This window comes from Lactuca serriola, chromosome 5, assembly GCF_051521515.1.
Source record: "Lactuca serriola cultivar US96UC23 chromosome 5, Lser_US96UC23_V15, whole genome shotgun sequence".
Lineage (NCBI taxonomy): Eukaryota > Viridiplantae > Streptophyta > Magnoliopsida > Asterales > Asteraceae > Lactuca > Lactuca serriola.
In genome coordinates, this window is record NC_136412.1 from 259,789,392 (window position 1) to 259,803,594 (window position 14,203).

General features: G+C 33.0%; 1 protein-coding gene across 2 annotated transcripts; it reads left to right on the plus strand.

Annotated features, from left to right (window-relative positions):
* The first annotated feature begins 246 nt into the window (after nucleotides 1-246).
* On the plus strand, nucleotides 247-3,406 carry LOC145054131 (putative 1-acyl-sn-glycerol-3-phosphate acyltransferase 5). 2 transcript variants are annotated; one of them, XM_079002273.1, is made up of 6 exons: nucleotides 247-465; nucleotides 876-935; nucleotides 1,012-1,185; nucleotides 1,631-2,304; nucleotides 2,565-2,695; nucleotides 2,853-3,406. In XM_079002273.1, the coding sequence occupies exons 4-6, from the start codon at nucleotides 1,742-1,744 to the stop codon at nucleotides 3,260-3,262; spliced, it is 1,104 nt and encodes a 367-aa protein (XP_078858399.1). In that variant the 5' UTR covers nucleotides 247-465; nucleotides 876-935; nucleotides 1,012-1,185; nucleotides 1,631-1,741; the 3' UTR covers nucleotides 3,263-3,406. The 2 variants fall into 2 exon arrangements, with proteins under 2 accessions (XP_078858399.1, XP_078858398.1); XM_079002272.1 differs by lacking the exons at nucleotides 876-935; nucleotides 1,012-1,185 and having other exon boundaries at nucleotides 248-465.
* The last annotated feature ends 10,797 nt before the right edge of the window (nucleotides 3,407-14,203 follow it).

Below are 14,203 nucleotides of genomic sequence, written 5' to 3' on the forward strand. Positions count from 1 at the left end.
ACCTCTTTTTTCACTTCCGATTGAACATGAAAATTAATGTGAGATTTTCTTATTGATTTTTTGTAAAATAAAAAATTTCTGACTTTTTAAAATGATTATTCTTTTTTACACTAGAAAAGTAATATTTACCAAACACCATTTTAACTTATTAACCTTTTAAAAAACATAAATCAATAAGTGATTTTGAAAATAACGCCCAAACACCCCTAACTTACTCAATTTAAGTAAGTGGAATAACGGAAAAAACAATTACCGAGCCTTTCTCGTTTTCGTCAATAAAAAATAAAGCTGAAGGCGGTGAAGAATCCAACTGGAATTTATGCAGAGCGCTCTATCTTTCTCTCTCTTGAACTCTAAAGATTTTGGGTAAGAGTTACTGTAGCTGATCGCCATTGCCGTTACAGTGCCATTTAAACCCTAAAACGCTTCAATCAAGAAATAAGGCCGTCATCATCTCCTTCTTAGGTTTGTATCTAATGTTATTTTATGTATATTACAATGATTCAACAGTTGCATAAACTTCATATCTTCGTACGATCGATTCTTATTGCTTATTACCACTGTTTGCTTTGAAGATTGTGCGTTCTTATTAGATCATTTGGAGTTTGATTTTCACTAGGTTTAGTAGCAGAACGAGGTGCATTTTTATTTTATATTGAAGTTGCATGTGTATAGGCTAAATCGATATATTTAATTATTTGTGTCGTTAATGAGATTCGCTAATTGATTTGTTTAGTTTGGCGGCGCAATTCCAAAATGGGATCTGTGTCCACGTTGATTATTATATTCTTTTTTCAATGCGTAACTTGAATTTGAGCTTCTTCACTCGATCTTACTTTTTGTCCATTTTGGTGTCATTTCTTGGACTGTTTAAGGGCATTCTAATGGACTAGCAGCAGCCCTTCTAGCTGCTACTCTTTTTCATGTACTCCTAGGTGAGTTGATGCTCGTTTTCTGTTTTCAGTTTTTTTTCATTTCTCTGTTTGTTGATCCATTCTTCGACTTGTTTAGATTTCCTGGGTCAGTTTCAACTGGGTTTGCATTTTTTTGGGGAATGGGTTTCACATTGATGCTATGTCCATGCTACTTTTTGGGAGGAGGAGGGGACAAGATATGCAACGCCATTACTTTTCACTTTTTATGAGCACCAAGTGTTTGACAGAGTTCCCCACTGAGAGCATAGTGGTAATAAGTAGTAGCACTAATGCATTGCACACTTGTATCTTCAAAGTTGATTACAATATGTTACCTAAAATAAGTTAATTATATATGGTTATGAACACTGAGCAATTGTAGTAAGTAGTAACAAAATATAGTTATCTACTAATTGCTACACTAATCTTAGATTAAAACGAAACTAAGAATGGGAAGCACCACTGAACCAAAATACTACAAATCAAGATACTCTTGATTGCATAGTATATAGCATATCACTAAATAATGACTTTTTACAAAAGACAATGGTTAAGAGGCTGCTTCCATTGATAGGAGACCTCTGCAATTTCAATCTTCCTCTCATTTCTTTTCTTTATGACTTATTAGGCAACTATGCATTTAGTGCAATTTGCATGCAATGATATTTTCAAATTTCAATCCACTGTAATGTTCTTAATCAGCTCTTTTCTTGCAGGAGCTATAATTTTGTAGAGCCACTAAGCTCTTCATGTGTAATTTTGTAACATTGGTTTCACTGACACTGTATTGAAGTATCAAGTTGTTTTTTGGAAACTGTGGAAAGAAGATGGCTGTTGAGAGTAGTAACAAACAAGAAACACGTGCTCTGACTCCATTAAGAGTCCTACGTGGCGTTTTCTGTTTACTAATCCTGCTTTCAACAGCATTTGTGATATTGGTCTTCTGTGGTTTCTTCACAGCTGTTATCTTAAGATTTTTCAGCATACATTACAGCAGAAAAGCAACAGCATTTTTCTTTGGAAGCTGGCTAGCTTTATGGCCTTTTTTATTTGAGAAAATAAACAAAACTAAAGTAATATTTTCTGGAGAAACTCTTCCAGAAAGGGAGGAGAGAGTCTTGATCATTGCCAACCACAGAACTGAAGTTGACTGGATGTATTTATGGGATCTTGCCTTGCGAAAAGGGCGTTTAGGGTATATTAAATATGTCCTCAAGAGCAGTTTAATGAAGCTGCCTGTATTTGGTTGGGCTTTTCACATTTTGGAGTTCATTTCAGTTGAGAGAAAATGGGAAGTTGACGAGTCAACTATGCGAAACATGCTTTCAACTTTTAAAAATCATCAAGATCCTCTCTGGCTTGCTGTTTTCCCTGAAGGCACCGATTTCACGTAATACATATTTCATCTTTTTTCTTACACAAGATAGGAGGGCATTCACGTCTTTTCCACAAAGTTGCAAAATTTTGTCCCATTGACATCGGTCCCAGTCTCTAGTCCACTACATACCAAACACAGTACAACTTGTTTTGTCAGTCTCAGTTCATACCAAACACAAACACAGTACAACCTGTTATGTTCTGTCATCCTCTGATATATCCCATCACATCATTGACTAATTTATATTTATTTATATATTTATTCTGGTGTAGTGAACAGAAGTGTATTCGGAGCCAAAAATATGCATCTGAAAACGGGCTGCCTATCTTACACAGTGTCCTACTCCCAAAAACAAAGGGATTTGCTGCCTGCATGGAGGAACTAAGGGACTGTTTGGATGCAGGTACTCTTTATTCCAGCAAGTAATAGTATTATAATGATGCGTTTAATTAATCTACTTTTTAAAAGACTTTGTTTTCTTTTTGGTATATTAATATATATATATATATATATATATATATATATATATATATATATATATATATATATATATATTGCAGTTTATGACATCACAATTGGGTACAAAAGCCGTTGCCCAACTTTCTTAGACAATGCGTGTGGGGTGGCCCCTTCAGAAGTTCATATCCATGTCAGGCGTATTGTAGTGAATGATATCCCTGATTCTGAAGAAAAGATTGGTTGTTGGTTAATGGATACGTTTTCCAAAAAGGACAAATTGCTTTTGGATTTTCAGTCGAGAGGATGTTTTCCTCATCAAGGAACAGAAGGGGAGATTGCTGGTGTCTCATGCCTATTGAATGTTGTTGGGGTAATCATCTTGACCTTCATCTGTATTTTTATAACCTTTTTTTCATCTGTCTGGTTTAAAGTGTACATATCGTTAGTGTGTGCATATTTAGGGTCAGCTACCTATTTTAATATCCGACCTTCGCCCATTTTTAATTGGTGAAAAGGTTTGTTTTATGTTTTATGTTTTATGTTTTATGTATCAATAGACAAATAGTTGGAAGAGATATATATATGTTTTAATAATATTATATTGAGACTTGAGAGCAAGAACCATAATCACTAAGCTTTTGAATGATTTTAGTCATGACTAAGTTGCATTTTATTAGAACAATACAATCTACATTTGGGTGTATAGATACCAATTCTTGTTATCATCAACAAATATCACATACAACAAGTTAACAACATATCATTATTCTCTCTTTTCTATCCTGCTATAATATATATGGCTACTCATTAAACGACCAAAATAGGAGATTTATATCAAGATGACCATTTTTTGCAACATTATCATGAAATATTCTTGTATTTTGCGTAATGGCATCTGTGGAATGCTTTTAATTTTGTGAAATTACTTTTTTTTGGTATCTACGATAGCTTTAGGTTCCGGAGAGTCTTTTGTGGAATCTTGTGTTGTTTGCGAAGCTTAAAGATTTTTATGTTTACATCATGCGGTGTCTTGGGAATAAAATAACAATTTTTAGTCTTAATATCTTTCATCTTGAGACACCATTGTTTCAATCGAAAATGAAATCAGAAAATAAGAAAGATAGAAAATACTTTCTAGTGAAGGGGTGGGGAGGTTTAACATATAATGGGGTTTTTGGAGTATATGTCGTTAGGAATGATGTATGTTTTGTAGAAAGTTAGGTTTAACATATAAGAGCAGTGAGATAAGGCCTTGTTTAATTTAAATAGTTATTGTTTCTCCGAGATTTAGTTACGTGTACTATATATACAACTAAAAAACAATACTGATAATTAAAAATGGTGATGAAAAATCAAAAGTATATAGAATTTTATTAAATTAATAAGATATAAGTTTTGTTTAGAAAAAGTCATTATATACTTGTAATCAACATTGAAATGAAAGGCCGATGCTATAACTGAAAAGAAAAAAAAATTAAAATGCTATAATCATCAATGACACGAATGTTGAATGTTGTAGTTATTGAAACTAAAACGATATGATTAACATTTAGATAAAAGTTTAATGCTATAGTTAACATTAAAATGAAAGTTGAATGCTATAAATGAAAAAAATGTAAGCTTAACGTTATAATCAACATTAAAAGGAAAGTTGAATGGCATATGAAAAGGTTAAATAGAAACATTTGAACATTATGCATTTTAAATCGGAGATTTTTAATAATATTCTACAAAAACATAAGGTGAAAAAAAAAACAAATGGTGTGTATGATGTGTCAAAAACAAAAAGTACATTGCTATTTATTGCAAATCCTTTCTGTTTTCCCATTCACGAAAACATAGATAGACACATGCCCAATCGAGGCACTCCAAGCTTCCGAGCATTCCAAGAAAGACATGCACGCTTTCATGATGAGTAGACAATTGTCAGATGTCTAGACGTCGTTGTAAGTAGGCTTGTGTAAATATTATAGAGCGTGAAGCCTAATCACAAATTTGCAGAGCTTGTTTAGACTTTTCCTTACGGTCCGCAAAGACATCTTGAAATTCCCATCCATTGCATCGTCTGGGGTGTCGTATGCTAATTAACGAAGTGTGAATGTGCATTTTTGTAGTTGACTAAGTCCGACTATACCTCTTACATCTGAATGTTGTTGGAAATATCAACACTCATCAATTTCAATTATATGTTCATATAAATGTATGTGCATTCGGAATCATCATCGAAAATAGTACCACTAAAAAGTCACATGCTTGTCAAAATAGTCTTGCATGAGACGTTGGTGCAAACTATTCACGGTCTCTCTGTATATATATATAGTGTTTTCAGGCACAAACTTTCGGCTTCCTCGTTTAAAATATTGAATGTTTACTCCACGATTTAGAAAGACCATTGTTGTTTGTATCACAGATTTAAGATATATAAGTGTATTAGAGAGAAAATAGAAGTATTAAGATAGTAGAGTTGGTTTGTATTTATAAAGGATACAAATTTAGAAAAAGAAAAGAGAAAATAGTCATTTAGATGGGTTGAGAAGAGGAGAGAGAGAGACTTGGCATTTGGCTACCGACTTCGTCATAATTTTGGCATTGCCGAACACCAATGACGGTGTTTGTCGAGCTACTCGTCATGATGTAAATTGCATTTTGTAAACCAATATAATAAATATAACTTACATTTACGGATGATATAATTGGATAAAATATAAAATGTTTTGGTATAATTGGTTTTTATAGATAACTTTCCATCAGGTTACATTAAGACAGAACACTAAGCATGCATCATGTCTTCTGTTTTGCAACTGTAATTTGTTTTAGCTTCTTTATCTTCCTTTTTTTGAGTTTAATATAAATAAACAAGCATCTTTAAAGTAAAGATACGTGTTCTCAAGTCATTTTTACTTATCTTTCTTTTCATTTCAAACTCGAGCATCCTATTCTACAAAGACGAACTTTATATATCCTCATTTTAACCAATTAGGTGTCATAAGTACTAATATTAAGTCTTGTAAGTTAAAAAAAAACTTTGAGTAGTATTGGTTAATTAGTTAAAAGTTGAAATTTTTTAATGTTAAAATAAATTAATGTGCTTAATTAGTAGGAAATTGAAGAGTTGGAAGTTTCAGATGAATATGTTTCAAGATAGATGATCTAACTTGAACCATATTGATTTAAATAGTCTTTATATAATTTATAAAGATATATAAATATGGATAAATATAGATACAAATGCTTAGAACATAATAGAAAAAAAAAGGATGATTTTACAATTAAAATCTATTTTAATTTCTTTGAGTTTTTTTTTATTATATTTTATTGGATACATTGTCATGTTGTTATATTTTTTTCAATCATATACGTTCTAGTAAAATATTCATCAACACCATAATAAATCTTCTAATTATATTAGTTAAACCATATTAAAGATTTATATTAATTACAACCATTCAAATTCAACTAGAGTTTATTTAGTGTTAAACTACTAGAACTCAATATAAGTTTTTTTATTTGATACTTATTTAACAGGATAGAAATATCTAAATTGAGTTTAGTATGATTATTTAGGTGTTGTTTGTTTTTAAAAAAAAACCTCTTCAAACCATTTACTGTTGCGCGGCGCGGCACACGTGCAACATTTTCTCTCTCGTAACAGTTTGTTTTTTGGAAGACTTCAGACTACAAAACATCTGCGTGTGTGCTCTGTGACGCAACACTTGACTTGCCTCTTCTAACCTCTTCAGCTTTCATTTTTCCCAAGTCTATTTTTAGAATTTTGGTATAACTTTTTTTTTTTTTTTTTTTTTTAACTTTGATTTTCTTAAATTTTTATTTACGGATTTGATAAAATTTCTTTTTATAGTTTCCACAAATTTTTTTAACTTGATTTTTTTAATTTTTTTTACCGTTTCTATTAATAATATTTTCAGTTTTAATTGCATCTTTTTTAACGTATGTAATTTTTTACGAACTTTGTAGACATCATTTGCAATATTTTCTTAATTTTTTTTATTATTATTTTTTTTTTATGTTTTTTAAAATTAGTTTTTCTTTCTAGAATAAAACTAATAGCTTCTTTTATATTTTTAAAGTTTTTTTTTAAAGTTTTATAATTTTGTTTTTTACATGTTCTTTTTAGTATTCTTTCAATATTTTAAGACTAGAATTATTAAATTTTGGTGTTGAGAATTATTTTCAGTTTATAAAGTTAGTTTATTTAAATTTCAGTTTACTGCAACAGTCTGCAGATGTTAAAAACAAACATACTTCTTATTATAGGTTGCAACCGTTTGTTCCACCTCTTCTGCTACAGAGGATTGCAGAGGTGGTCCGCAGACTTCATGAATTTTCGCTTAAAAAAAAACAACACCTTAACGTCTAACCTTATCTTACATTGAAACATTTCTTACGACAAATAACTTAATAACACATTTTTTGGATTTGGTAATATAACTTATGTTTGCATATTTGTTTTAAGAGTAAATTACACGAATGATCCCTATGGTTTGGCATAATTTGCACGTTTGGTCCTTAACTTATTTTTAACCTGGAAGGTCCCTACTATTTGTTTTGTTACGCGCTTGGTCCCTACTGTTTGTTTTTGTTACGCACTTGATCCCTGTCTTACCTAAAAATACCATTATTTAAATATGAAAAATAGTGGGGTAGGTAAGGTAAGGTGAGAGAGGTGAGGTTGAGGGTGTGTTTGTTTAAATAAATTAAAACTCAATAGAAAAATAGTATTTTTAGGTAAGACAGGGACTAAGTGCGTAACAAAAACAAACAGTAGAGACCTTCCGAATTAAAAAAATAAGTTAGGGACCAAACACTCAAATTACCTTAAACCATAGAGACCATTCGTGTAATTTACTCTTGTTTTAAAGTAAAGTTTCAAATCATGTAGTCCTAAGTCTTCCGTTATGTATACCACGAAGGTATCCGTGGTCTAGGTGACCACGATCATGGCTCGTGCACATTGAACATTCGTGGCCCCTCGTGCTCATGGTCGCTTGTGGTATGCATCACGAAATGAAACGACAAAATAATATTGGTTGTGGGATAATGACCAATGGTGGAAGAGAAAACCATTAGCCGTTGAACGACTAATTTTTTAAACATTTTTTTAAACGACTTCTATTTTTACCTATAAATACCACATTTTTACACTCAATATTTACATCATTCTTTTCTTTTTCTATACACAATACACAGAACAATTTTATATCAATAAAAAATGGATCCTGACCAAAACACCCCCTCCCCCCCCCCCCCCCCCCAAAAAAAAAAAAAAAAAAACCTTTAGAAATCGTAAACCCGATAACCATGGAATCACCTCAAGGTGATTTTATCAATTTGCTTCAAACCGATTCCCCTATCCAACAAACAACACTTTTCCAACAATAATATCGACATTTCCCGGCCTTCCAAGAACAACAACTTCAACAATATCAAGCTTTCCAACAATTCCAACAACTACAACAACAACAATTCCAACCACAACCATCACAACCCCCTCATTCACCGGATTTCGTTTCGGAAACTCAACATTCACCACCACCTCAACCTAAAAAAAAGGAAAAAAAACCGGTCCGACCCAGTACCACCCAAGAAAGGGTACCATGGACAAAAAACGAAGAAGAAAAGCTCGCCGAGGCATGGATTTCAGCTTCCCAAGACCCGATTGAATGCAATAGTCAAACGTTTGGTTGTTTTTAGGAGAAAGTCAATGCGGTGTTTTATGAGTTAACGGGAAGTGAAAGTTGAAATCCCGATCAAATTAGCTCAAAGTAGCGTGATATTCGACTCAAATGCACCGAATTTGGAGGAATTTACAACAACTTTCTAAACATACGAAAAAGCGGGTCAAATGATTTTGATGTTTTCAAGGCGGCTTTGGACCAATTTGAAAGAACGGTAACCTGCAACGCTTTTCCGTATGTGAAACCTTGGCTAAAGTTGAAAGATGCTCCGAAATAGAAAGAGCAAATGGATGGAAGTTCACAATCTTTTGATTCAAAGCGTTCAAGAAACCCCGACGGAACGTCTCAACAATCGGATGGATGAACACATTTCGACATCAACGGCCGCTCGATCTTAAAGACGAGCAATCTCTTCGTCGGCCCGTTGGAAGAAATAAAGAAAAAAAAAACAGCTTCCACGACTTCAGGATCTAGTTTTATGGATCAATTTGGAGATAAATTTGATCGTTATGTGCACGTTTAAGAAACGAAGGTGGAGATGTTGAGTTGGGTAGAACAAAAAATGATAGAAACACAATTGGTGATTCAAACAAAAACCGATATGTAAATCTTGAAAATGAAAGTGGACGACCTTGAAGGCGAAGATTTGGAGCTATTTCTTACGATGAAGGAGTTCGTTCGAGTCCAACGTAAGAATATGGGATAGTTTTTTTAGTTAAGCTTGGTAATTTTAGTTTTTTTTTTATTTCTTTAAATAATGTAATTTTTATTTCTAATGTTATTTTTATTTTTTTATTTTAAATAATGTAATTTTTATTTCTAATTTTATTTTTATTTTAATTAATGAAATTTGGTATTTTAAATTAATAAAAACTAGTATTTAAAAAATATTATATTATTTTTATGTATTTTTGATTTAAATTTAAATAAAAAAAATAAAGTGGAGTGGTGTGCTTAGTGGTAGGCATCATATGGTTAATGATACGGAGTGTGATGATGATATGACACCCACTACTATAGTGGTTAGTGGTGAATATAACGAATTAGCTAATATATTATAAAAAAAGCGAATATTTGATAAGTTAGCGATGATACAAAATTGGTGGGTGTCTAATGTATTTAATTGTAGGAAATGTATACATCAAATCATTTAAAAAATATTATATTGTTTTAAATAACATACAATTTAAAGATTATATAAAAAATCTACAAACTCATTGTTAAAAACTTTATTATAACATTTATAACTCTACATGTATTTGTTTATCGCTTTAAATTTACATATTTATGGAAAGTTTATATTTGTTGATGAATCGAACCCAAATGGATTATTCATTAAGTGTTAGCAATTTTATGATTGTAGGTTGTTGTAAATATATATTCATTGTTTTATTTTGTTGCACTTTATTTTTTTTTCAAGTATAAGATCTTATTATTTATGGGTTTTTTTTTTCTTTTATAGATCGATGAATATAAATCATTGTCACATGTAATATGAGTAATCACATATGAAAATGATGACCGTGTATATGTAACATGTTTCAATTAACGAAAAAATAAAGTAACATAAGTTGAAAATATTAGTGTTTCAAATGAATATAATTTAAGATATATGATATATTTTGAACAGACTTTGGGGTAATCTGCGTGTTTGTCCTTATTTTTTATTTTTTATTTTTTTAACTCGGTTGATTCCTAAAATATAATTTTGTTACGCGTTTAGTCCCTACTAAATGTGAAATGACTGTATTATTCTTACTAATTTATTTATTTTTAAATGTATTTCTTTATCTTTATCTTTTTGTTATTTATTATTGTTAGTTTATTAATTTATTTATTGTTAAACTAGGTGTAAGACCCGTGTATTACACTACACGAGTTTATTAAAAATAAAATTTTAATATAAATATATAAATATGAAATATTTTATAATGTAATACTTTACATAACATAATGTAATAAATCTACAAAAGAAACAAAATTGTTTGAATTATTTATGATAATTTATTACCAAATTAATAAGATGATTTTATTTCCTTATAAAACCGATTACAATTTTATGGAATTTTGCTTTTAAGAAAAGAGAAATCCCTAAAAAATAACAAGTGGAAAATAAAATTTCTAAGATTCTCACAAAATGACAAGTGTCAAAATGAAGGAGAAGATGACATGTGGTAAAAAAAACCTTCATTTATTAAAGAGGATGTTCATCCCATCTGGTTTCTTTTTCCCGGAGTAAACTACAACTAATATGTCCTCGAAAATCACTACCAACTCTAAACTAGACTAAATTACAACCATCTCTCCCATCGAATAAAAAATCGAAAATTCTAGATTAACCTCGATACCTCCACACCAGAAATACTTTCAAACGAGAAATCAAATCCAAGAAATCCATTCAAACGAGAAATCAAATCCAAAAATCAAAACCAAACATTCAAAAAAGAAATTTAAATCAGAAATCAAAACTAGAATCAATTATTCATACAAGAATCGACCAAAAATTACATTTCTAACAGATCTGAAGGTAGATAAGAGAAGATGATGACTGACGACGATGTTGAAGGGAGTCGAAGAGCATTAACGAGGTGTGGAGTATTCCAGTGGCTCCATTGTACTCTGATTTATGGGTAGTGTTGGTGGTTTTCGGTGGTCCGACAGCGGTACAGATCGATAGAGCAGAAGATATCTTTCAAGTGCAGATTATTTAGCCGCTTTCAAGTGCAGATTGACAACTCTAAAATTTTCCAGCGGCCTTTTCTCTTCTATCGTCGGACATCAAAGTAACAAAACCTTAAATCATCCGTATAACCGGACCATCATCCTGGACCACCTAAAGCAACCATCGTGAAATCAAAACCCTAGATTTGGCATAATCTACGGTAGTAGCTGTTAAAAGTGACAATGGTGATGGCTTTGAAGGCAATGTGTATGAAGGTGACGTGAGATTGGCTTCAAATTTCTTTGATTTCAGGTTTTAGGATTGAATTCTTGGATTTAGATTGCAATTGATTTCAGGTTTTCTCTGATGACTTAAAAAAAGGTGGGGGAGACATTCTAAAGGAACAACAGAGTTCGACAACAAGAACTGAAATGAGATGAGGAGTAGGTTCCTGAGAGTGTGTTGATGGCTATGTAGCTTTGTGCACCGAAAGATAGACGATAGTGGTGAGGGTATGTCGGTGGAGTGAAAAAGCGATGAGAGGGTGGGTTGGAGGTTCGGGGGAAATTAGATACAGACGAAGAGAGATAGATATTCACGTTGGGTTGGGAAAGGGGTGTTGCTATTTGTCTCTTTAATGGTAATTAAAAAAGAAATACATAAATAAATTAATAAATAATTAAAAAAAATCAAGAAGGACAATAAAATCTTTTTAAGTCCCCCGTCTTACCGCGGTTGCTGGCACGGAGTTAGTCGAGGCTTCTTCCTCGAGTCTTGTCATGATCGCGCACTCGACGAAAGAGCTTTACAAGCGGCATTTCCCTTCTTCACTCACGCGATATTGTTGGATCGGGCTTTCGCCCATTATCCAAGATTCCCTACTGCTGCCCCTCGCAGGAGTCTGGGTTGTGTCTCAGCCCCAGTATGGCTGATCATCCGAAAAGACCAGCTAAGCGTCATTGGCTTGGTCAGCCTTTCACGCCGGCGATCCAACAAAGAAGCGAAGTAGTGGTCTCTTTCTTTCCATTACGAACGACACGCTTCGCCTGCCCCCTCCCCGTGTCCACTAGCGCTCCTGAGCGAAGAGAAGGCGAAACGCCGCCGAAGCAACATAAGCAGGCTTCTGTTGCTACGCTTTAATACCATGAAAGAAAATAGAGAAAAATACCTTCAAGATAATAACCATTTTCAAGAGACAAACTCCAGTGAACCACTTTCCTCCTCTTTTCTTTTCTTCATTCCCCCTTTGAAATAAGTAAAAAAAAAAGAATCTAACGCTCTAGTCTAATTGAAGACTTTCAACGCTCAGGATATTTGAAAGAGCTTTCAACATGGTGTGGAGACTCCATAACGTACACATAGAGTAACCGCTCTATGAATATCATCCTAATTCAGGTCTTGTTCCGCACTTAAACGGATAAATCAAAGCCTTAGCTTGACCAGAAAAACCTCAATGACATAATCATTTATAGCCACTCACTGGAGGTTTGGAACCTTGAGTACAATGTTCTGGGTGTAGTAGGAAAAGAGGTTGTATGTGAAAGGGTACTCAGACTAAAGTGCTATTTCTTGGCCATTGGATCATCAAGGGTGTGATTCAGATGGATCAAGAGAAGATCAGGTCTGTTTTGGACTGGGAAGTGCCAGCCGATGATCCTAAGCTATGTCCTCCATCATGATCTCGAATGAAACTATCCATGGAATCGTGCGCCGTGTGAAACATAGGTCATCACCGTTCTTAACCGAGACTCAGGTTAAGCTCCGTCTCGGAACCTTGTAGGGTTAGGAGTAAAGCATCCCAAGGTTGGCGCATCTCGTTGAGCGTGGAGAAGCATTGGGAACCCAAATTTATTTCTCCAGAGTCGTTTCTTTTTGTTGGATTAGTGTCTAAGTCCATAACTATTTTGGTATGTACTTGACCCGATGGTGCATGGTCCTTTTGGGTTGCCTTCACCGAAGCAACTTGATAGGATGAATTATGGAGAGAAAGGATTAAATATGATTTATTAATATATTATGAGAATAATATATTAAAGGAGAAATCATATTGTTTAATTAATATTAGTCAAGAATTAATTAATAATTAGTTTTGTGACTAAAAGAGATTAATTAAACTTAAGGGACTGGAATTGTAATTATAAGATAATTGCAATTTGGGCCATGGATTGCCTTTTATTATAAGGTGGACGAATTCTATGGGGGAAGCCCATATGAAGTCGTCCAAGGCTTTAAGAAAGGGCTCAATGGGTTGCTTAGGGCTTAAGCATCCAAATTAGGGTTTCCTTGTTAGATAACCCTAATAGCCTTACTATATTTAAGACCCTTATGACTCAAAAACGTGGAAAACTTCTTTTCTAGGGTTAGAACACGTTTTGGGCAGCCTCCATCCTCTCTCCTCTTCATCCTCTTGCTTATGGTGTTTGTGAACCATTAGAGGAGTGATACTTGTGACTCTAAGCCTTCCAAAGTTAATTCAAGGAGGAATTGGGATTGTTATTGCTACATAACAATCAAGGTAACATTATAAACTTATTCTTATGATTAATATGATTACTTGAATGCTAGAATTAGGGTTTATAGTCTTGGATTCAAAGCATGTACAATAGAGAAACCTAGATCCAAGCATTAGGGTTTGTATGAGCACATAGGATGTCTTATGACCAAAACCCATCAGTGGTATCAGAGCCTAGACTGGTTTCTATTGTATTGATACATTATATGTTTGAAAAATTCGATTTTTTGGATTCTAGAGGCTGGACTCGCCGAGTCCATGTCTGAACTCGCCGAGTCCATGCAGACTCGACGAGTCCAAGGCTGACTCGACGAGTCAACTCGTCAGACAGGCGGATTTTCGGGATTTTTTACCTGTTATGACTTAGGATAATTGCCAAAATTGTTTAAACTTAATAAAATTCGAATTTTGTTAATCCCTTATGATTATCCTTGTCAAAATAAAAGATTTTGGTCATCTAATTAGATAATTGTTACCTAATTTGATATATGTTAAGTTATGGAAATTATTTGATCATTATCTTGCAAGAATTTGAACTAGATCTAATTAGATAACCACCAATAATAGTTAATTGCCTTATTT

Excerpts from the sequence above, each read along its gene's own strand:
- LOC145054131 (XM_079002273.1), top strand. The coding sequence starts at position 1,742 with ATGGCTGTTGAGAGTAGTAACAAACAAGAAACACGTGCTCTGACTCCA. Across the intron at positions 2,305-2,564 it reads CCTGAAGGCACCGATTTCAC|TGAACAGAAGTGTATTCGGA; the intron begins GTAATACATATT and ends ATTCTGGTGTAG. Across the intron at positions 2,696-2,852 it reads AAGGGACTGTTTGGATGCAG|TTTATGACATCACAATTGGG; the intron begins GTACTCTTTATT and ends TATATATTGCAG.